At 24.3% G+C, this 23,591-nt stretch overlaps 4 protein-coding genes across 5 annotated transcripts in view; all 4 read left to right on the forward strand.

Annotated features, from left to right (window-relative positions):
* The first annotated feature begins 113 nt into the window (after positions 1-113).
* On the forward strand, positions 114-1,456 carry LOC107070431 (mitochondrial intermembrane space import and assembly protein 40-B). 2 transcript variants are annotated; one of them, XM_015328637.2, is made up of 3 exons: positions 114-257; positions 494-770; positions 931-1,456. In XM_015328637.2, exon 3 carries the CDS (start codon positions 940-942, stop codon positions 1,357-1,359), a length of 420 nt encoding a protein of 139 aa, XP_015184123.1. In that variant the 5' UTR covers positions 114-257; positions 494-770; positions 931-939; the 3' UTR covers positions 1,360-1,456. The 2 variants fall into 2 exon arrangements, with proteins under 2 accessions (XP_015184123.1, XP_015184122.1); XM_015328636.2 differs by having other exon boundaries at positions 152-317.
* A 514-nt stretch (positions 1,457-1,970) lies between these two features.
* LOC107070443 (ribonuclease P protein subunit p14) lies at positions 1,971-4,094 on the forward strand. The gene is made up of 2 exons (XM_015328656.2): positions 1,971-2,482; positions 2,658-4,094. The coding sequence occupies exons 1-2, from the start codon at positions 2,460-2,462 to the stop codon at positions 2,953-2,955; spliced, it is 321 nt and encodes a 106-aa protein (XP_015184142.2). The 5' UTR covers positions 1,971-2,459; the 3' UTR covers positions 2,956-4,094.
* The window catches only part of sima (HIF-1 transcription factor component sima), a 52,460-nt gene continuing 32,279 nt past the window's right edge, over positions 3,411-23,591 (forward strand). The window contains 3 exon segments of the mRNA XM_015328655.2: positions 3,411-4,177; positions 22,185-22,372; positions 23,067-23,215. Of these exon segments, the coding sequence (XP_015184141.2) occupies positions 4,134-4,177; positions 22,185-22,372; positions 23,067-23,215 (381 nt within the window). The 5' untranslated portion in view covers positions 3,411-4,133.
* On the forward strand, positions 17,094-18,882 carry LOC149033639 (uncharacterized). The gene has a single exon (XM_089172906.1). The coding sequence runs from the start codon at positions 17,992-17,994 to the stop codon at positions 18,877-18,879; it is 888 nt and encodes a 295-aa protein (XP_089029032.1). The 5' UTR covers positions 17,094-17,991; the 3' UTR covers positions 18,880-18,882.

A 23,591-nucleotide genomic window follows, 5' to 3' on the forward strand; every position in this document is an offset into this window, starting at 1 on the left:
AAGAATCATTTATAACTTTTATAGATCTTTTTCTAGTTACATTTATATAACACGTATGTATAACTGTTTTTGTGGTGTAACACGGCCTTTAGTGATAGGAACTATATAATTCTTTTCTTGTAAATGACACCTAAAGATGAGCTAGGTACCGGCTGATAAGATTATATGGAAGCATGATCCATGCCGCAAGAATTGCTTCAGGGTACTAAGAGCTCCTGAATTAACACGTTTAATTATTCTCGTTAAAGTATAAAGTAGTAAGTGTACGAGTTGCTGAAAACCTGTCTGTGTAATATGTATTATTTATACGCTTTTCTGTTAGTACTTTTAAACATGTAATAACTTCTTTGAATATTCCTTTAACTTAACCTCTCTATTAAATAATTTATTTCTTAATCAACATTGACAGTTATTTTACGTTCATTTGTTATCTGGGGAATATATAATATATGTAATATTAAGTTATTCTTTGTTTTTTGTTTTTTTTTTCCAGTAAACTGCCAGAATTGTGGACTGCAATAACAAATTTTGTATACTCGAAGAAAAGTATTATATAAACTTGAAGACTTGATTAAAGTCCAAAATCGTGAAAGAAACTTTGTAATGTAATATTATAATATATATATATATTTATTTATTGAAATAGAAATTATTTTCATGCAAGGTTTTCTATCGTAAAACGATTGTTGAAGTATAGTTTAAATATACGGACTAATATTTCAAGACGACATCACACGAATTACATTAAATTCTATTGTGTTATTAATAAAGTAAGTATATTTAAAAAAATTTTCCATATATATATATATATATATATATATATAAGGTGAATTTTATTATCATTTTTATTTTGGAATAAACAAATTTCTATAGATTGTATAATAATATTTAATTGTTCAATCTTATATGTATTTTTTATTTTATTTTTAGTTTACCATCATGCCTCTGATTAGTCAAAATGGTAAAGATACTATTATTTTTGCATCTAAAGAAGATCACGCAACGCCTTGTACGATCGAGCTTCCAGAACCAGAACCAAGTCCTGGATTGATATTACCTAATGGGGAAATTAATTGGAATTGTCCCTGTTTAGGTGGAATGGCAACTGGTCCTTGCGGTTTAGAATTCCGTGAAGCTTTTTCATGTTTCCATTATTCTACTGCTGATCCAAAAGGTGCTGATTGTCGTGAGCAATTTACAACTATGCAAATATGTATGTCAGATTATCCTGAATTATATGGTAGTAAAGAATCAGATGATGATACAAATAAAATATCGAATTCTGATATGGATACTGTAAAAGACGTTGCTGCGGAAAGCAATGATAAAGTTAAAAAAGAAATTAACGAAGGAAGTTGACTGACAGAAACAAAACAAGACACTTCTGGTAGAAATGAAGAGATGAAATATGTTGCAATAAAATAAAATCAATGCACTGAGCATTTTACAATACAGATTATTTTATTTTTTATTGTTATTATAGCTATTTGAAAAAAAAAGGGACTGATTAGGAAACCTGGCGGCAAGCTGATGCAGACTTAAATAGTCTAATAATGTATACATTTGTCGTACATACAAACAATTTATATTTATGTCACGTTTATCTTTTCACTTCATTAATATTTGTACAGAGTCGTATAGAAGCGTAATTACAATTAACAAGAGAATGATGAATTTATTTGTGAAATGCAATTCGATGCATGATTTTTCTCGTCAAGTTTAATATTCATGTTTTCATTAGAAATGAATTTAGCATAGTGTTGCATACATTTTTACGAATCGTCGTAACAATAATTTTTGTTCAATTGAATAAAACTCAAATAATAATTTGTATTCGTATGTGTATGTTTAATTCTATATTATCAAGCGAGAAAATAGTCTGTGTTAAAGTTTTTAAAATAGCATTATTTTCTGTGATGATAATACGTTTAAAAATATGATTTTTTCGAGCATATTTCACATGTAAAAATGTAATTTTTTACAAAATTTCAAAAATTAGGATGATGAACATTCATAATATTTCATCGAAATATTTAATGATAGGAATCATTATCACGTGCAATGCATGATGCAATACGAAACTTGGGAAATTTTTTTTTCCACTAGCTACAACCATTTTTAATAATATACAATGTATTTATAATATTATTTTTATTAAAGATATATTTAAATATGAAAATTGTTATTTTAGTAAAGATGGAATTATAACAATTATAGCATCATTTGAATTTATCAAATTATTATGTCATAAACAAAATTTTTGTATACGAATATAAAGTTTTTTGTTATGGTGGTGGCTGCAATGCCGTAAAGTTGGTAGCGCGTAAATGTATAGTAAGGCTCATGTTGTCCCATTGTATTTTGTTGTGATATTGAGTTTAAGAGTGTTGACAGTTTTCAAAATTGTGTTACAGAAATAATACAAATAATTTCATTTGTTTTTTGAATTTTCAAGTAACATGTATTACTTGGATGTTTGTTTGTAAGTAATTTTGCTATTATTTTCCAACTATTTACTAGTTTGTTGCAAACATAACCTATATTTGTATCATTACATTATATACTATATTAACAGTTAATATATTATGTATAAAGAGATTTAATTGAAAATATTTATAAAAGATTATATTTGATCAAAAAATCGTATTTATTTGCAGAGAACTTGAAGACTCTTCTGATATTGAATTAGGTCATGTTATCCTAAAGAAGAACATACTAGAAGCAGTGAAGCAATTTTTTGGAGAAGAAGGGGCCAAATCTAAGATTGATATACTAAAATACAATATTCCAGAACGTAGATTTGTTTTACGTTGTGAAAATGGTTTTTACGTTAAATTACGAGCATCTTTAACAGTGGCAGGATACTTTGAAGGCAAGCCATGTGTATATAACGTACACAGAGCATCACCGAATTTACTATCATTTATTGGTGATAGTAGAAATTATGAACATTAATGAATAACATTTGATGAATGAACGTTTTATATCTTTTATACAATACTTTCATCGATAAATCGTCATATCAGTGTTTTAAAAAAGACTTTGAACAATAACTTTTTTGTATAACATATCTATATACAAAGTCGAATTAACAATTAATTTGTATAATATTTTCTTGCCATATAGGATATTCATATTAAGCGCGTTTTCGAAAGTAGTGACAATTTTTATCGACAGAGGGCACACTGTTAGAGAAACTAGCGTCCTACGTTACGTAGGCTGGCCAGTGACGTCATCTGTTGTCTCCCTCCCCTCTCATGAGTTGACTCTCCCTATTAGTCGTCCATACGTACAAATTCCGTGGACAGCAGCAGCAGTACACTACCACTACCACATAACGGTAGACTTTACTCGGTTGGATAGATAAGGATAGATTGAAAGAAAGAGGGAGAAAGATATAGTAAATGATTGAGTGAGAGAAAGAGAGAGAGTGAGAGAGAAAGAGTGTGTGCAGTGAAGGCTCGGCACACCACTACACACCACCATCTCCACCACCACTATTTCCTCTGATCGACGTCACCATCGTCTTCATCGCCATAGTCCGTGCATAGTGCCCATGAGTTTGGCGTTTGTCTTGTGTTTCGTGTTAATAGTAGGATGTTGTTTATGTTAACGACCTTTAACGCGCCCAAAGTAACGAATAGGACATTGAATAAGTGTTCAGTGTAGTGTGACATTCGTTTATCGAGTAAAACAAAGAGAGAAATAGTTTATTCCTTTTTTTCTTTTTTCTAATTTCATTATATGTATATATCTCTTTTTTGATAACGGATGTGTGTGTATACATTATATACAGAGAGAGAGACAAAGAGAGAGAAAGAGATAGATATACAAAGAGAAGTGAAAAAATATAAAGAAGAAAAAAAGGAGGTCGCGTGCGCGCGTGTAAAGTGCAAAGATTTGACGAAAGAGAGACAAATATTATAACATTTATATACAATAATAAAAAAAAAAAAAAGTACATAGAGAAGTGTAGGCAAATAGATAAATAGTTAGATAGACAGAGACAGGGAGATAGAAACGAAGAAACTGGTGTTATTAACAGTCCTGTGTTACACGTTCCTTGGCAGTGACCGAGAGTGTACCGGGCTGTATTTTTTCGTTGAGAGAAATTCTATTCTACCAAAACCACCATGGAAGTATCGAGAAGAGAAAAGAAACATAAAGAGAAGAGAAGGTAAGAGTAGTAACAACTTTCATCATATATCTATCTTATTTTATTTTTGTTTATTTTCCTATATATTTATGTCTCTTCAATTCTTCGATTTCTAATCGATGGAAAGAAAAAGATAAAAAAAAAAAAAAAAAAGAAAAAAGTAAATCCAACCGATTGGTGTCCTATTTTTCTTCTAACACGACACAAAGTTGATGCTTTTAACTTTTATTATCGCGTGTCATCGAAAAGACGCTGTTCGAAAGATTAGTTTTTTTTTGTTCTTTTCTTTTTCCTAATGGCGAGCATAAAATGGAGCGACACACACCACAAGCTCATCAATTTTTTGTCCCCCCTTTGAGGGCATGTCAAATGCGTCGTTTCATATCCCTCTTTTGTACTTTCTTTCTTTCTTACTCTTACTTACTTACTTTTTATTATTATTATTATTATTATTATTATTATTTCTATCTCTTTCTATCTTTCTCGCACATGTGTAAGCATGCACACATTTCTACTAATTGTTGTTGTTAATTATTCATTTTTACCACGTCTTCTTCTTCTAGCTATTTTTCTTTATTAGAATTTTTGCATGTGCTGCTTCACGCTTTTTTTTTTTTTTTGAAATTGTAAATATTTATATATTACATACATATATATTTATATATGTAACACACATTCAGATTTGTAAAAGGACAAATAAACATGATGATATCTATTAACGAATATTTAATGAAAAAAAAAAACATTATTACTATGTCAGGTAATCATTTTTGTAACGTTTATTGTGTCTTATCTAATGGCAAGACAAAATAATGTTAATTTTAATGTTATGTTTAAAAATATAACTTACGAAAAAGGTTCCTCCTTTTTTTTTCTTATTCTTTTACTTTACATTTCGTTTCTTTCAGAATCTCTATGAACAATGTCGTGCATTAATAGTGAAATATTTTTGTTGTTATCTTGTTATTAATGTTATCTTTTTTATTAATGACTAAAAGAAATAAATATATTGAATGTATTTTTAATATTTTTTGATATTATTATTTTGTTTTTTTGTTAAATATATTTTTCAAGTCATTCTAATTCATAAAGATAAAATAAACGTACTGTAAACAGAAGAATACGGTTTTTAACAATTCAATAATTATTGTTAGGTAAAAATGAAGTTGTATGTTTTTTTTTTTTTTTTTTTTTAATAAATTTTTTATTATACATTAATTTAATCTTAGTTTACAAAAAATATAATTAAACTTAATCGGATACTTTTTACAGATTTTACAAAGGATGTTGTAGAAAAAACGTAACCTATGTTGGAGCTTCTCAAAGTATGGGTCACGACCCATGTGTACAAGGGTCTAGTAACTAAATTTGGGGGTTTGTAGAAATGTTAGTTAGTCTAATCAAATTAATACGAATTATATTGCATTGTTTTTGATACATGATATAATTATATTTCGTATGTATACCAAAGTATTGTTCCCAAATGAATTGTCCTTTATAATTTATTATTAGAAAATGTGTTTTAATTCGTGAAAGATAGTAGCCAAGTGGAAAAGTTTGTAAAGCCCCTGTGCTATGCCAATACTCCGATTGGATTCTGTATATACAGTGTGTAATAGAACACGTGAAACTTACTTTGAGAATTGATTGTACACATTAAAATAATGAAAAGGGTTCATATAAATATATGTTCTATCTGGTTTCGTTTATGAAACATAATCAATTCACTGTTATCTATTTTCCAGATATAAGAGATGCTCAAAATTACCATATTGCATTTCAATGAAAGCTCGTATCCGATTATACTTTGAATGGTTTTTACTGTTTCTCGAATTTGTTTAAATATTTGGTTCTATCTTAAACTTTAATATTGAATAATTATTTTAGAACTATTTACAAACAAAGAGTTTGCTACATTTAACAAACTTTTTACATCTTACAATTAGACAGATAAAACATACGTTTAAATTTACTCGTTTATTATTTTGATGTAAACGATAAACCCTCTAAATAATCATATCATATGTTCCGTTACATTTATGTATATCAAAATTTGTATGTGTATTATTTTCGAAAATGGGTGTTCGAACACTTGGCCTTTAGAACTTGACGATACTGCCCCCGCATATTTTACTAAACCAAATTTGTTGTTTTATTGTTCCATGTAGTCAGAGTTTTAACACAATTACTTTTTTCAAGTTCTATTAATTCATTTTTCTTTCACTTGCAACCATTTGTGACTTTCTCTTGAGTTTTCGTGCTGTGATAAATTATCGTTCATTTTTTCCTTACACACTACTTCTTATTCACCTCTTTACATACTCTTATTTTTCTTTTTTTTTTTTCTTTCAAAGAATTCATTATACTCAATCATACTCTCTTAGAGTGTCCAATATAAAAAGAATCGTCCAAACGAACTCTATTGTCTCTTATTGGTCAGCTTTACCTAACGAAGAATCTACGTCGTGCGTCACAAAATGTTTCCTTCTCATTTCATTTTATTTCATCTCTTTCTTTCTTACTTGCATTATTTGTTTTTATTTTTTTTTAAGTTTACAATACACATTGTAACTTGTATATGGTCGTACATAATCTGTCGTGCCAATGAAACGGTACGGTTCTTTACTTCGATGACTTATTGTCGTCAACGGCACTTAAAATCTTGATAATCGATAAATAATCATTTTTATATGGTCAGCAGTTTAATTTTTATTTTTATTCGACATCAATTTATTTTACATATATATATATATACGTAGTTTATACGTGTGTGTTGCCTCACACATCACAGTGGGGGCAACACACACACACAGACACCAAATACTCTGTCGTGTAAAGTACCCAGAAATTCTTGAGCAATTTTTTAACTTAACGATTTCTCTTTTTTTTTTTTCTTTTTTTCTGTTTTTTTTTTTTTCCCCTAGCTCGACTTTGTAATTACGGTCAAGTGATGCCTTTTTGGTCTCTTTATTGTTTTACTTTTTTCTTTTTTTATTTCTAATAAATATAGCACGAAAATTTCGTATTTTAAAATCACGCGTTTCGATTTAACTCCGTGACGGTAAGGAAAATGGCGGAACTTGAAATTTTCATCGTAGATACGTTAAAATCAATACTGATAAATTTGAAAGATAAATAATACGAGCTTATCGATTTATTTTCTTTCCTTTTATATATATATATATATATATATATATATATTTATAGAGAGAGTTATTTATAATGGTAATTTATTAACGAATATTTTAAAGCCGACTAATGACAGACAATTGTTCGTTGACCTCATTTCCATTAGGGAACAAAAAATAGCTTTTTTTTGTTTTGTTTCAAATGAAGTTTTTTTAGATTTGTAATATCACAGTTAGACTTTTTTTTAATTTCTTTTTTATCGGAGTATTATAACGTATATATTTCCAACAGAAATGTATTTATCTCGTTTGCCTAATCACATATTGCCCTTTGTCAATTTTATTAGATAGAAAAAGTTTTTAGGTTAGAATCATTCTTTTTCTTTTTTAATTACGAAAAAAAATATGTCAAATTAGAATAAGATTCTTCTTTAGGGTTTTTAATAATGTCTTGAACAAAAATTTTTTTTTTTCATTCTTATTTGTTTGTTTGTTTGTTTATTTTCTTTCTTTATATTTCTTTGTCAAATATTTTCTTAATTTCTTTTCTTTCGGAATGATCATTCGTATTTGTAGATTCCTTAATGTCAGCGAAGCTCCAGCAGCGTATTATTTTTAGAAACACGGAAGAGAGTATTTTAGTTATTTTCTTTGAAAATACGAATTTCAACACTAAAGTATATTGAATTTTAATTTCTATTCCTCTTTTTTTTTTTACTTTTTTACTTTTTTTACTATTTTTAATTAATTCATTATCGTATTATTAGTGTAGTTTCATTTAAATGTAATACTCTAATCAAAATGAATATTGATCTCATTAGAAAGATAATTTACACATTAATTACAATATCATTATTATTAATTTATGTACTTATATGAACACATATACATATATGTGTGAAGCAATTGCACTATGTAACCATAAATGCCTTAAAATAAACTATTATAGTTAAAGATATGAAAGAGTTACGATTTCATGATGAATAACGTTGAAACGTTAGACAATTTCTTGGTAACTATAATTTTCCATCCCACGATAAAGAAATTCTTTTGAATTTTAAATCACCATTTATAAAATAAAATGTTTTAAGAAATAAAAAATTCCACGCTTATGTATTAAAAATAAACATAGAACTAGAATGACAAATGTACGTGTTATTTTATATTTATAATTGTAACATCTGGAATGATAAGCATGCCATAAATGTTACGATATCGCGTTACAGTTATCCTAACAGATGAATTATGTTTATTATTATTTTATATATATATATGTATGTGTGTATCATGAATTACATTCGATAGGTTAATGTTCGAATAAAATAATATTGATTCATTAAATAATTTTGATCCTTTGCTTGTTTTTAATATTTTCATCTTCATTTTATCTCTTTTTATTTGTCTTCTTTTTTACTTTTTCATCCTACATGTGTGTGTGTGTGTGTGTGTGTGTGTGTGTGTGTGTATGTGTACGTGTTTCTGTATGTATTTTATCACGCAAGTATTGCATTGAAAAAAAAAAAAAAAAAGAAAAAAAAATTAACCTTTGCTGAGAATAAAATGAACGAACGAAACAGGTGAAAAAAAAGAAAAAAAGAAAAAAAGAATAAAAAACGAAGCACACGGTGTATGTTATTATTCTCACGAAACATGTAAATTAAATAATACGTTGTTACAAAGATGATGATTATTTTGAACATTTTTTTTTTTTCCAATGAAATCCCATTTGTAAGAGTAGGGAAAATTTGTAGCATGATCGTGATCACATACGCTTCGAATTCATTCCAAGAATTTCGTTTAATAACGAGAACAGTCAGAAAACGTCAATTATAAAAAATACGTCTAGATATTAATAATTTACGTCACAGAGATTAAAGTTATGGTCAGCGAAGTTTACAGAGGAAAAGAAACGAACGAATGTAAGAAAGAAAGAGAGAGAGAGAGAGAGAGAGAGAGAGAGAGAGAGAGAGAGATAGAAACTGTCTGATAGTGGGTTTGCCTTCTGGGTTTTAACGGTCTCTTTATTCTCTATCTTCTTTTTTCTTTCTTTTTCATATCTACCTAACACGTAAACGCATATACAAACGCATCATCATCACTACCACCATCATCATCATCATCGTCATCGTCATCATCATCATTTCTACACATACACATACACACACACACACACGCATGCACGCACATAACCAACCCACGAAGAAAAGAGAAATGTTTGATGTTAAGACGCAATAGTCAGAACCAACCGACGGATGGGTTCCTTTCGAAAATATCTTTCACGTTTAGTTCGTTGCACCGTTATAGGTCTATAATCTATCTTCCAATAGGGTGGGGGGAAAGGCGTGGGGTACGGTGAGGGAGGGAGGGAGGGAGGGAGGGAGAGAGGGGGTGCTTTCTATCCAAAAGAAGGGTTAGATGAAGCGATAGAAAATTTGAAAGTAGAAAATACTTTCCTTCTTTAAAGCTTAAGTATCAAAAATCCGACTCACAGTTCGGTTATTGTTAGTTGGTTGGTTAGTAGTAGTTAGGGGTAGGTGGGGAGACATCCTTTAGATCTTTCGAGTTGTTTATAATGAAAATATTTTCTTGCTTCTATCTTAGAAATAGAGTTCTGCACAGACACATCACCAACATGAGGTCGGACTGGGGCCTTTTATTCGAAATTATTTCTTGGACGATGATCTTTCTCTTATCTTTTTTGAAGAGAATGATCATTTCGTTTTAACCAACGTTTTATTGTTGGTTTTTTTTTTCTTTTCCTATCGTATCTTTTCTTAATTCGTTTTCATTTTTTTTTCTTTTTTTTCTTTTTTATTTCGATTACATAATATGTTACTCAAGATATTTTGTTATCAAATTGACGAATATATTGTATTTGTCAATGTTTCAATTTTGTTAAAAGAATACGAGTGTAAATGGGGTTGAAGTATAACTTTTGGGGGAATTATAGTTGAAGTAACCCTAGTTGTACAAAATATTGAAAAATATTGAATACGTGTGTATTTAATATTGAAAAAAAGACATTAAATCTTTACATGTGTATTTAATATTGAAAAAAAGACATTAAATCTTTTTTTTAATTATTAATACACATGTATTCAATATTTTGTGCTACTAGAGAAAGTAAGAAATTTTCTAATCTCTTTGATTCGCGTTTCTTCCTTTTTTTTTCTTTTTTAAATCAACATAGTTTTTATTTTTTTTTTTTTTTTTTTTTTTTTAGATTTCTTTCTTCTTTGTATAAAAAAAAAAATAAAATGTGGAAAAGAAAATACATTACAATGCAAAATTCTTTTAATACGAGAACTTTGGTCGTTCACAAAAATATCATTTATATAAAATTTATTAAAACGAATGATTTTTTTTTTCTTTTTTTTTTTTTTTTTTTTTAGAATATTTTAAACGTAATTTTTACTTTATTGTTAGTCTCTCAATAATATAACCCACGAATAAAATCAAAATCGTATGCTTAAATATAACATTTGGCATACTGTATATAATACATTGTTTTGTTTTCAACGAAAATTTTACTGATTTTTTTCCTGTTTTTTTTTTTTTTGAGGCAACATTGTGAATTATTAAAATAAATAATATGTAAAAATATATATATATATGAGAATGGTACAAAGCTAAAGAAAGAAAAAGAGAGAAAGAAAGAGAGAGAGAGAGAGAGAGAGAGAGAGAGAGAGAGAGAGAGAGAGAGAGAGAGAGAGAGATAGATAGAAAATATATAAGATAAAAAAAATATATTTGAACAAAGGTTTTTTTCCTTTCAAAGACGAGTTAAGAATGAGAAACACGTAGAGAAGAAGTCTAGAAAAATGAGTAATATACCTGCGAATGTTTTTGATAAGAAAAAAAAGAAAAAATGGAATTCGCCGTCTACCTGCCCCGTTGTTTTTGAATTATTACTACAAATTCGAGCACTCTCATGATATATGTATGATATGTTGGTAGTTAGGTAGATAGGTAGATAGGTATGTATTGCACATATAGGATGACGACCTATGTTTTATTCTTTTTGGATTTACCAAACTATATAGGATAAATCGATTACTATTATTTATTATTTGATATTTTCACAAAGTGAAACTTATTGAATAAAATATATTTTATTAAAATTATTTACATAAATTGAGGTGAGTCAAAATATTTTCAATATAATTCATTTAAAGTAGAAATTTATATATATATTAATTTACTAATTAAATATACAAATTAAATATATATTTAATTGTGTAATATATTTAAATATATTAATTTATTATTTCAATATATAAATTAAATATATAAAAACTAAATATATAAATTAAATATATTAATTTATTATATTTCAATATGTAAATTACATATATTAATTTATTATTTCAATATGTAAATTAAATATACTAATTAAATATATTTATTTTTTAGTAATAATTTTTTTATATATTTTTAAAAAGAAATAAAAAATATAAAAAAAGTTGTTAGTTACAATTTAAAATTTTTCAAATTATCCACTTAAATGTTTTCTACTTATTACAAGACCCTCTTCCCCTATAAACAATAAAGTAATAAAGTAATAAATAAAAATAATGGTTAGTGATTTTTTTTTTTTGTACTAACTTACTAATAATTTTTTTTGTTTTGTTCCTAATGTGAAATTTGTCATAGTCTACAAATTTTGGAATTTATATTCCACCTCTACCGACAAATATTTATTGACCCACCCTATATATGTCATATTATTCAAATGGGTATGGGGGAAAACTCTCACCGCCTCAGGCCAAATTTGGATATTTCTTCATGGTACGTGTTAATGCTACTGACACATAATATATATGGGCTTCTAAAAACTTTCTTCTTGTTTTTTTTCTTTTTTTTAAATCGTAGCAACCATCTTTTTGTCGCTAGTAATCATTCATTTGTACTTAATCCTACGATTAGTATTTTCCAATGATGAATACAAAAAATTGATCATTTTATAATCGAATTATAAATATCATGTGTACCTTTATCGTGACACATTTTTCACACGTTATTGAGATTTCTTACATTCCAAAGTAATCACTATGATGCATTATGTTCGATTAAGAAACACATTAAAAACTAAGAAATTGTTATCTTCCTTTTTCTTTTTTTTTTTTTCTTTTTCAAATTAGATATCAAAATCGTTCACGTGTATTTGGTTAAAACAGTGGTGGAGGGGCAAACCCCCAAAATTTCGTAGATTATTGTAAAAATTATTATTTTTTCTTTAGAGATTTTACTTTAAACAAATTTTATTCTCAATCAACAAGCTTGACTTAACTAAAACGTTAACAACGCTGTTTTTTTAATTATAAAATCAATTTTTTTTTTATAAAAGGGGCTCTCTAATTTATTTTTAAAATTTCTCAGCTAACATTTATATAAATAGTGCAAAATATTTGATATAAAATTAGAAAAATAATTTGTACAAATTTTAGTAATATATTATGATTGTTTTTAAGTACTGTCATTCAATATCTAACTTAAGTAAATCAGTAATTATGCTTTTTTTTTTAATTATAAAATCAACTTTTTATAAAAGGGCTCTAATTAATTTATAAAATTTCTTAGGTAATAGGGTAATTAATAATTAGGTATTTATATAAATACTGTAAAATATTTGATATAAAATTAGAAAAATAATTTGTACAAATTTTAGTAATATTTTATGATTTTTTTTTTTTAAATACTGTAATTCAATATTTGTCTTGTTTTTAGATAATCTACAATATGTATACAAAATATCATCTCATTTTGGAATAACTGCGTGCACGCACGTTTAATATTTTTTTTTACTTATTTCTTTTACCGAAAAAAAAATGTCTCTACATAAATACATATAATTATGATTCCACATCATCACATATTCAAAAGTATAAACAGGATACTCTCTTGCGATCATCAAAATTTTTTTTTTTCACGATATTCTTCAATCTAAAAATATCCATCCATCACGAATTATACAGTTAAGGTAAGAAGAATTTTGTATATTTATTATAATAATTATATAAAAATCAAATTCAACGATATTGATACAACTATGGTTTAAACACATGAATCAAGTATGGCATCATTATGTATTAAAAAAAAAAGTAATCATAATTATACAATTTTGTAATATTACTAAGCAGATACAAAAGTGTAACATCTCTCCACCAATATATATATATGTGTGTGTATGTATAAAAAAAGAAATAATGTAAAACTGATAAATAAAATTTGATTATGCAACTTTTAGTAATTTCTATTTTTTTGTTTCTCCCGTTGACCTTGTAATCTTCCTAGTTTTCTTTTAATTGCAAACAAATTATTTATAAAAATTACGAAAAGATACATTTAAATAGTATAAAAAACTAGTTATTCAACATAGGAATACTTAAAAAAAAAAAAAAAAAAAAGAAAGAAAAAACATTAAACGAGTTTTAAATGTTTATTCTAATATTCTGGTATAATAAAGTATACAGACACAATTTGCAATAATTTCTGGTATCGTATGCGTAAATAATCGCACAATTACTATCTCTCTTTATATATTTCTTGATTTCAATCGAAACTATACCTCTTAACCTTCCAACCAACTATGCTAGTGTCTGATTGATGATCGATCGATCACTCAGATCGAAGCACGTCCGCTACTTTGCAGAAAACTTTTTTTATTTTCCCCCGTTTTCTGTTATCTCGATTGAATGTACTACGTTACGGTTGTGACTCGAAGGTTATGCGATTAATTGGATGCTGAACATAGACAATCATAGAAGACACGAACATGAACATGAGAGTGCACGTGTTTGTTCGCTCGCGCGCACACTCATGCTCACTTATGCGCTTTTATTTCAATGCGCTCAATATAAAACAACCTTGATTCGTAATAAAGAAGTATAAATGCGAGAAAATCTGTAAAAAGGGATTTTAATGAAAATTAACTTGGTTATTAACACACACATATATATATTTATTATATATGTGTGTTATTATATGTATTATATATATAAATATTTAATATTATATAAAATGTATAATTAATTTTTAATAATTATTATATAATTAAAATATTATATAAAATATATAATTATTTTTACATATATTTATATGCATATATGTATATTAATATATATGTATATTAATATATATGTATATTAATATATATATATATATATATATATATAAATAAAAAAATAATATAAATATATGATATATATAAATAATAATATATAATATATTATATATAAATAATAATATGTAAAAATAATTATATATTTTTGTATATAAAAATGCAGTGTCACATTATTGGTTTCTTAATACAATTTTTTTGTTATTTTGTGTTTTTTTTTTTTTCGACTTTGTACATAGGATAATTTTTATCGCGATTATTTTTATTTTTTATTCCTAATTTAAGGATTTATTATTTAAAAGTTATGTTCTAGGTCTTTGGGTTACTATAAATTTTATTTTTTTTTAAGTTTAACTTTATTAATTTTATGTGTTTTTTGTCAACTTAGTCCATAGGATAGTTTTTATTGCTTATTTAAGGATTAAATTATTTAAAGTTAATGTAGGTCTTTAGGTACTGTAAGTTTTCAATAGATGGCATTGTATTGCAACACAATAATTTCACATTTTTTTTTTCAGATTTACATAAGACATAACTAATCTTTCTTTTTATATTTTATTCTGTATTATTATTTCATTTATTCTATTTTAATTGTGGTATTATTTTGTGTGTTCTTATATTATAATTTATGAAATAGCTTAGAATAATATTAAATCAACATTTTTTGTAACAAAACCACATCAACGCGTGAGATGATCTTTTAGTATATACATGTATTGAAACAGTCGTATCAATTATATGAAATAATCTTATGTGTGTTTTATCATTTATGATAATTCATGACACACACAGAGATATAAAAGGAACGTATTTATAACGTTGGATTAATTTGATTTTTTCTATACCGTATCTCTTTCTATCGTTTGAAGAATATAACTTATGTAATAATCTAGTCTACTGCACGTATATGTGATAACTGAATGATATTTGTTCGTAATTTTCTTTTCTGTAATTTGACGAATGTCGATTTCATTATGATATGATAATTTTCATTTTCAAATTGTATTTCTTAATTAAAATTTTCAAAGTACCGTGTTACGAAATAAAACATGAGAAACGTTATAGATATTCTTTGGTATTGTAGAGATATTGAAAGAAATCATTTTTATCAATCATTTTTGTCAAAATAATTTTTATCTACCATTTTTAGTCTATGCATATTTAATTATCATTATTATTATTATTATTATTATGATTATTATTCTATACATTTTATTTATAATATTTATTATATAATATAAATACTATATATATATAAATCTTTATATAGAAAAATTCAGTGTCACTTTGCTAGTATTCAATGAACTTCAAAACTACTGAACGAATCTTAATTAATTGCTTTTTTATTTTATGTGAAATTTTTTTTAATAAATTTATTTATTAAATTTATTTATTTATATTAATAATAATTATAATAATAATATTGTTTATTTGAAAATGTGAAAAATGTATTTTTAGTATCAACGAATGATTTAATTTAAAAATTAAAAAAAAAAAACGTTAATTAATCGTCAAATTTATTTCTGTCCTCGATATGATATTTCTTCATTTTAATTTTATTTTCTTTTAGTATTATGGTGGGGAGAGAATAAGCCAATCGTTATCTTTCATACCAAAAATGATCAAAATAAACGATCTCGATTATTCAAGAGATTTTACTTATTTGTTCGGTTATTGGATTCACATATTATTCACATTTGCCCCTTACCTCAACGTATTATCATTTTTTCTTTGTCAAAAAAATTCCTTTATTATTGTCTTATCGCAATAAAAAAGAAAAAAAAATAAAAAAAAAAGAAATGTCAGATTGTTTTCTGCAATCGGTAATAAAAAAAAAACACCAGGTCTTTCTTAAAGGTTTTATTACAACATTTTGTTTCCCTAGGAATGACAGAAAGATAAAAAAAAAAGTAATCACAATTTATTCGAATGACAAATCAATTTTGATTTAACCCTAAAATTCTATGGACCCTTACTGTTAATTTATTTTTATAAGTGGAGAGTCAAATGATCGTTTTAAAATTAAATAAAAAAAAAAAATAAACAAATAATACATCTTAATATATAATAATTAATAAAATTTAAGTATAATAATAACATTTTAGTAATACTTATATTTTTAGTATAATTATAATATAATAATTATAATAAATTATTATATTATAAATGTATTAATATTTATTTATTTATAATTAATATTATTAATTTTTATTATATAATTTTATTAATATTAATATTAATAATAATAATATAAAATTTATTAGTAATTTTAATAATATTAATATATTTATATTATTTTTATTTTATTTTTTATATTAATAATTTAATTTAATTATTAATTAATTTATATTTATTTATTATTATTTATTACAATTATTTATTTTTAATTATTAATTAATAATAAAATTATAATAATACTATATAATATATATATATATATATATATATATATATAATGATAAAATAATATTTAAATAATTTTAATTTAAATATAAATTAAAAAATTTAATATAATTAATGAACGTTATATATATATATATATATATATATATATATATATATATATATATATATATATATATATATTTTATTTTATTTAAAAAATAAATAAAAAAAAATGTACATTTTATGAGAATGATAAAGTGTTTAATGTTAAAGATCTTCTATGTTACATGTAAATATTATTAAAAAATAAAATATATAATAATTCAAAAAGAAATAAAAATTTGTGACGTGTAGGGCGGCCATGATAGGTGTAATATCGCGTTATCGAGACTTAGATAGCGATCGTTTAAAGTTTACGGTTTTTTTTTTTCAAGAAGTGAACAATGCTACCGTATCGAGATTAGTATCATTTCGATCGTCGTCGTGGATCGTAAAATAAACCGACGTTACAGTAAGTTTCTAGTCAGTCAGACAGTCAGTCAAACCTAAGAAGAAGATACCAGTGATAGAAATACGGTTTTCTTAACTCGTTTTGTGATTCCGGCGGCGGCCATGATACGAAATTCGTCTCGTGAAATCGATCGATTCGGACGATCCGATTAATAATAAAATAAATAAATAAATAAAAAAAAAATAAATAAAAGAAAGAGAACAACAACGATCGAAATATTTACAAATTTAACTTTTTTTTTTCCTCATCGTATTTAAAAAATTCGGAGAAAACGTATATCGAGTTATTTTTTTCTTTTTTTTTTTTTTGGGCGGGAAGAAAAATAAGAAGATTAAAGGAGAAGAAAAAAAAATATAAATTCCAATTAATTAGAAATAAAAGTTTAATTTTAATTGGACAATATATAATATAGGATAAAAATGCTAAAATAAAATTAAAAAAAAAAAAAAAAAAAAGAAAAAAAGAATTTATCGTCAATCATACATATACGCGTATAGCAGCACATGTACGTTGATAATCAGATAAGTCAAAAGTGTGAATTATTTTCTAAATGTGTATTGTGTTACGATAAGTAAATACTTAATATAGAGCACACACCAAAAAAAAATAATAATAAGTAAAAGATATAATATAGAATCGGTGTGTAAATTATATATAAGTGGTGCACAAGAAGAGGTCGCTATCGATCACAATGAATATGGTACTTTGGATGTGTATCGATAACAATGACGACATCGATAGATCGATAGGACCAAGAAATATCTGTGAACAAAATGATTGGATTGGTAGGGAATCGGGTTATGCCGATTTTACCGATGATCATGAAAATAATGATAACAGGAGGATGATCATGATGTCATCGTCATCGAAAGATTCGAATTACCATCTTGATCCTGTTTCCAATATGACTGTCTTTAAAAAAATGAAAACTAGGACTATGATAACAGATAATGAACAACAACAATCCATCATAAATTCGGATTCACATAAATCACAAATTTGTCGAAATAATAATACGATCAACAATTATAATTCTAATTTGAAACCTTGCAAATTTGGTCCTGTGGATGTTGAAGACCTGGCCACGTGTTTTCAACAAGAAAATTTCACTAAAACTCATGAACCACCATTAACACGTAATACTCGATTAACTAACAATCAACGTTTATATCGTGGAAATTATCGTACGAACAATTCATCGTTTAATTCGTCATCAGATTCTTCTTGCCGATCGTGCCCAAAATATATTGAAACAACTACGATTAATGATAATAACGTTTCAATTAATGATACGATTAAATCAATCGATACTCGTGTACCGCCATTTGTAAGAAATTCGATAGAAGAATTTTATACGAATCCTTTTGAATTTTGTACGGAAAAAAAATGGTTGGAATGTCCTGTCAGTGATTATTGTCCATTGTACGAGAAGAATTTTTCTTATATATGTAATAACAATATTTTACCGCCATGTATCAATGATAATAATAATAATCATCATTTTTGGATGGAGTATGGTAGTAATCCTTGGAATTATTTCACTATGGAGGATGAAAGACTAATGGAGGATTATTTGTAAGTGAAAATTATTTCAATAGGAACATTTCTTTTTTTTCTTTTTTATATTATTTATAATACAATTATTATCTTAAATATTTATCTTTAATATTATCTATTAATTTGTATTTTATTCAATGAATTATTAGAACAAATTTATGTGTGGCTCTGACCATACGTTGCTATGGTTTTTATTTTTTTTTATAAAATGTTGATTTAATATTGTTCTAAATTATTTAGTAAATTATAATATAAGAACACACAAAATAATACTACAATTATAATGAAATATATAAAATAATATTATACACGAAAAAATATAGAAAGTAAGGGTAGTTTTATCGAAATAATTGAATTGTAATACAGCACCATCTATTGAAAGCTTATAAAACTTAAAGACCTACATAACCTTTAAATAATAAATCTTTAAATTAGCAATAAAAAATACCAAATAATATTATATAAAACTATAATTATAATATTATAACAACGATACTGTATAACAAACGATACTTATAATTATAATATTAATTAATATAATTAATATTTTATAAATTATATTATAATAATAATAATAAATATTATATTTATTAATATAATATTAAAATCACAAAATTATAATATTATATTATATAAAAATTATTCTATCTGCAGCATTAAAAATAAATAAATTATAAATAAGTAAATTTTAATATTATTAATAATATAATATTATATTAATAATATTATTTTTAATAATAATAATATTATTATTAATATAAATAAATAAATTTATAACAAAAATTTCACATAAAATAAAAAAACAAATAATTAAGATTCGTTCAGTAGTTTTGAAGTTCAATTGAATACTAGCAAAGTGACACTGAATTTTTCTATATAAAGATTTATATATATAGTATTTATATTATATAATAAATATTATAAATATTATATATAAATATATTTATGTTGTTTTCAACTTGCTATAGAACGTTTTAGGGTTTTTACAATGATCAAACGTGTTCCAAGATAAAAGGAAAGTATTCTTCAACGGAAATACATATAAAAGTCGTGATAGCAGATAAATATCAGAACGTTGTGGTGAGAGAGTTCTTCACCCTCATAAAGATTTATGACATTCTCTCTTTCACATATATATTTTTTTCTTCCTTTCTTTAGCTAGAGGGATAGAGAAAGACAAAAAGAAGAAACAAAACATGAGTTTATTCTGTTATAGTTATAGAACGTTGTATCTAAAATAATATATTATATCACCTAGCTTGAAATAAATAGAATCGATGGTTTAAGGATACAAAAAAGGGAATGGAATTTTTCTATTGACTGTACATAAAAACATTTCTTTTTTTTTGCATTTTTTTTTCCATTTTTTTTTGTTCTTTCTTTTTTTTATGCGAATCCGTTAAAATGTGAGAATTAGTATCAGCAATGGCAAACTCGTGACCCATGGGTTGTTTTACGACGCGTGAACAAATTTTTAGTTGATTCATGAACTTTCGACGATATTCAAATAAAATGTTGTGTTAATCGTACGAAAATAACCGAGTGGGATATCAAATATTTGTAAAATTCAAAAAGATAATCGTTGAATATTTCTATTCAATTATTATTAGAATATTGTTGTTAATTTAAATGTGTAATTATTTATTATTTATTTTTATAAATTTATTTATATAAATTACTCTGAGAACACGGTGAAATTATTAATTTGGAAACATACCGTAATTAATTTTGCAGTAGTTTTCATATGAAATAATATTATTTATATTTTGATTTGGTTTTTCGTTTCTACTTTTTTCTTTTCTTTTTTTGCAACTGTAAATAGATACATATATATATATATATAAAATTTATTTTTTTATTTATTTTAATTTTATATTTATATTTATTCAATTATTTTTATTTTATAGAATTTATTTATTTTTTATTTATTTTAATTTAATTATTTTTATTTTATATTTATATTTATATTTATTATTTTTTATTTATTTTAATTTATTTTTATTTGATATTTATTTATCTTTTATTTTTTTAAATTTAAATATTTTTATTTTATATTTATTTAATTATTTTTATTTTATAGAATTTATTTATTTTTTATTTATTTTAATATAATTATTTTTATTTTATATTTATATTTATATTTATTATTTTTTATTTATTTTAATTTATTTTTATTTGACATTTATTTATCTTTTATTTATTTTAATTTAAATATTTTTATTTTATATTTATATTTATTTAATTATTATTATTTTATATTTATATTTATTTATTTTATAGAATTTATTTCTTTATTTTTTATTAATTTTCAAATGACTCGTTTTACATATTTCTCATTTGCTACCTGAAGTAAATACTTGTAAATAAATTTTTTATTATATTTTTACTTCTCATTAAAAAAAAAAAAAATAAAAAAATAAAAAAAGATTTTCTTCATCATTTATTTTCCTCTACAGAGTATTGTGATAGTTTAACATTAAACATTATTGCATTCACTTACTATTCGCGTATATTGAAACTTTATGTTTTTATTACGTAGGATTTAAAAAAGATATGCAAATAAAACATACGGGACTTTACCTATACAAACGTAATTATCAACGATACTGCTAAACCATTCGGAATTACCCAGTTAAAACAAATTTCGAGTTATTTCATGACTAATTTATTACTATTCCCTTATTTTATATATATTTTTAGTTTGTATATCGTATTTGCGAATACGTTGAAACAACTATACGCTTAGAATAGTTTGATAAAATAAAATAAACAAAAAAAAAAGTAATAAAACAGGTGATGAATATATATATATATATGTGCCTATAATTATGAAAGTGGTGGTCTAAGTCATATATCTCTTGTTTCGAGATATTTAAAGATTTATACTTGAACACTATATGAATTCTACACAATATTGAAATAACAAACATTATCTAACGATTTATTTTTAATAATATCGTTTTCAAATTACATTGAATTCATTTAGTTTATAATAATGTAGTGCGTAATAACTGATAAACTCATTTTTTTGTTTTTTTTTTGTTTTTTTTTTAATTTAGACTTACATTAGACCATTTTCATAATTATGGGCACATATATAGTACGTAAATTGCATTATTTCGTTGCATTTTTTCAAGGTATTGATCAAATGAAATAAAAAAAAAAAACTAATGAAATATATTTATTAAAAACTTTCACACGATTTAAGTGTCGTTTATACAAACGAAATTATTTAAGGGTATGGGGAAGTGGTTTCTTCGTCTTTTCCTACTTCTGTTTTTGATTTAATTTCTATGATTTGTTTTTGTTTTGTTTTTTGTTTTATAGGAGCAACGAGAAAAGAAAAGAACGATCTCGTGATGCAGCAAGATGTCGAAGAAGCAAAGAAACCGACATTTTTACGGAACTTGCTGCTGCATTACCAATATCACAAGACCAAGCAACTCATCTTGATAAAGCCAGTGTCATGAGACTTGCCATTGCTTATCTCAAAGTACGAGCGGTCGTTGATTCCAGTGAGTTTTATTATTTTTATCCTTCTTTTCTATACCTCTTCTATTTTTTTTTTTTTTTTTTTATTCACAAATCCATCACAATTTTTATTCTCATTTTCATTATATCTCATCAATTAATAAATAAAAAGTATTGGATGGTATTTTGTTAATTGTACACAAATTTTAATTTCTACGATATTTTTATTTGTATAATTCAATTTTAAATTTAAGTAATACAATTATTTATATAAAAAAGAAATTATATTGTGCTACCAATTGGATATCTATATTATATTAGTTAATTAATATATAATAATAATAATAATATAATATTATAAATATAAAATAATATTAATAATAATAAATTATATATTTTTATAAATTATAATAATTTTAATAAATTTTATATATTTTTAATATTAATAATAAAAAATATATATTTTATCTAACTTTTATAGATATTTTATATTATAGATATTTTTAGATAGCATATTATATTTTATTTAATATTAAATAAAATTATATTAAATTATATAGCCTAAATATATATATATATATAATTATTAATAATTATAATAATAATTATTTTATATATAAATATTATATTATAATTATATATATATATATATATATATATATATTCTGTTTCTTCTTCATATATTTTGTGATTTATTTAATTTAATTTTTTCTCTTCTATTGTTTTTTTTTCCTCTAGTACCAAGTGCAGTCACAAAATCAGAAACTTCAGTGAAATTGGATGAATTGTTTCCGGAAGCATTGAATGGATTTATGCTGGTATTATCCAACGATGGAAATATGGTTTATCTATCAGAAAATGTTAGCGATTTTCTCGGAGTATCGCAGGTACGTTCATACGTGTTACTCATTTGTAATAAATTGTTTTTTTTTTCTTTTTATGTATTATATATTCGCAAAACACTTTATTACATATCGTGTTGAACAACAATATGTATTATTAATACAGAACAACATTTTTTTTTTTATAAGATTGTTTTTTTTAGAAAATCTGTGAAAAAGGTACGACATTCTTTTTATTCTATTTTTTTTTTTTTTTTTTTTTTTATATATCAATTATATATTTCTTGAGTCATTGCAAATGATAAAGGTAAAGTAAACGTTGATTAAATAACAACAAAGATATTTTTTATATTATTAGATAATAAAAATAAGAATATACATTAATTATTTCATTATTTTTCTCAATTGTACATCAATTTTA

This window comes from Polistes dominula, unplaced genomic scaffold, assembly GCF_049000335.1.
Source record: "Polistes dominula isolate Pdom_NZ unplaced genomic scaffold, Pdom_raw_medaka contig_28, whole genome shotgun sequence".
Lineage (NCBI taxonomy): Eukaryota > Metazoa > Arthropoda > Insecta > Hymenoptera > Vespidae > Polistes > Polistes dominula.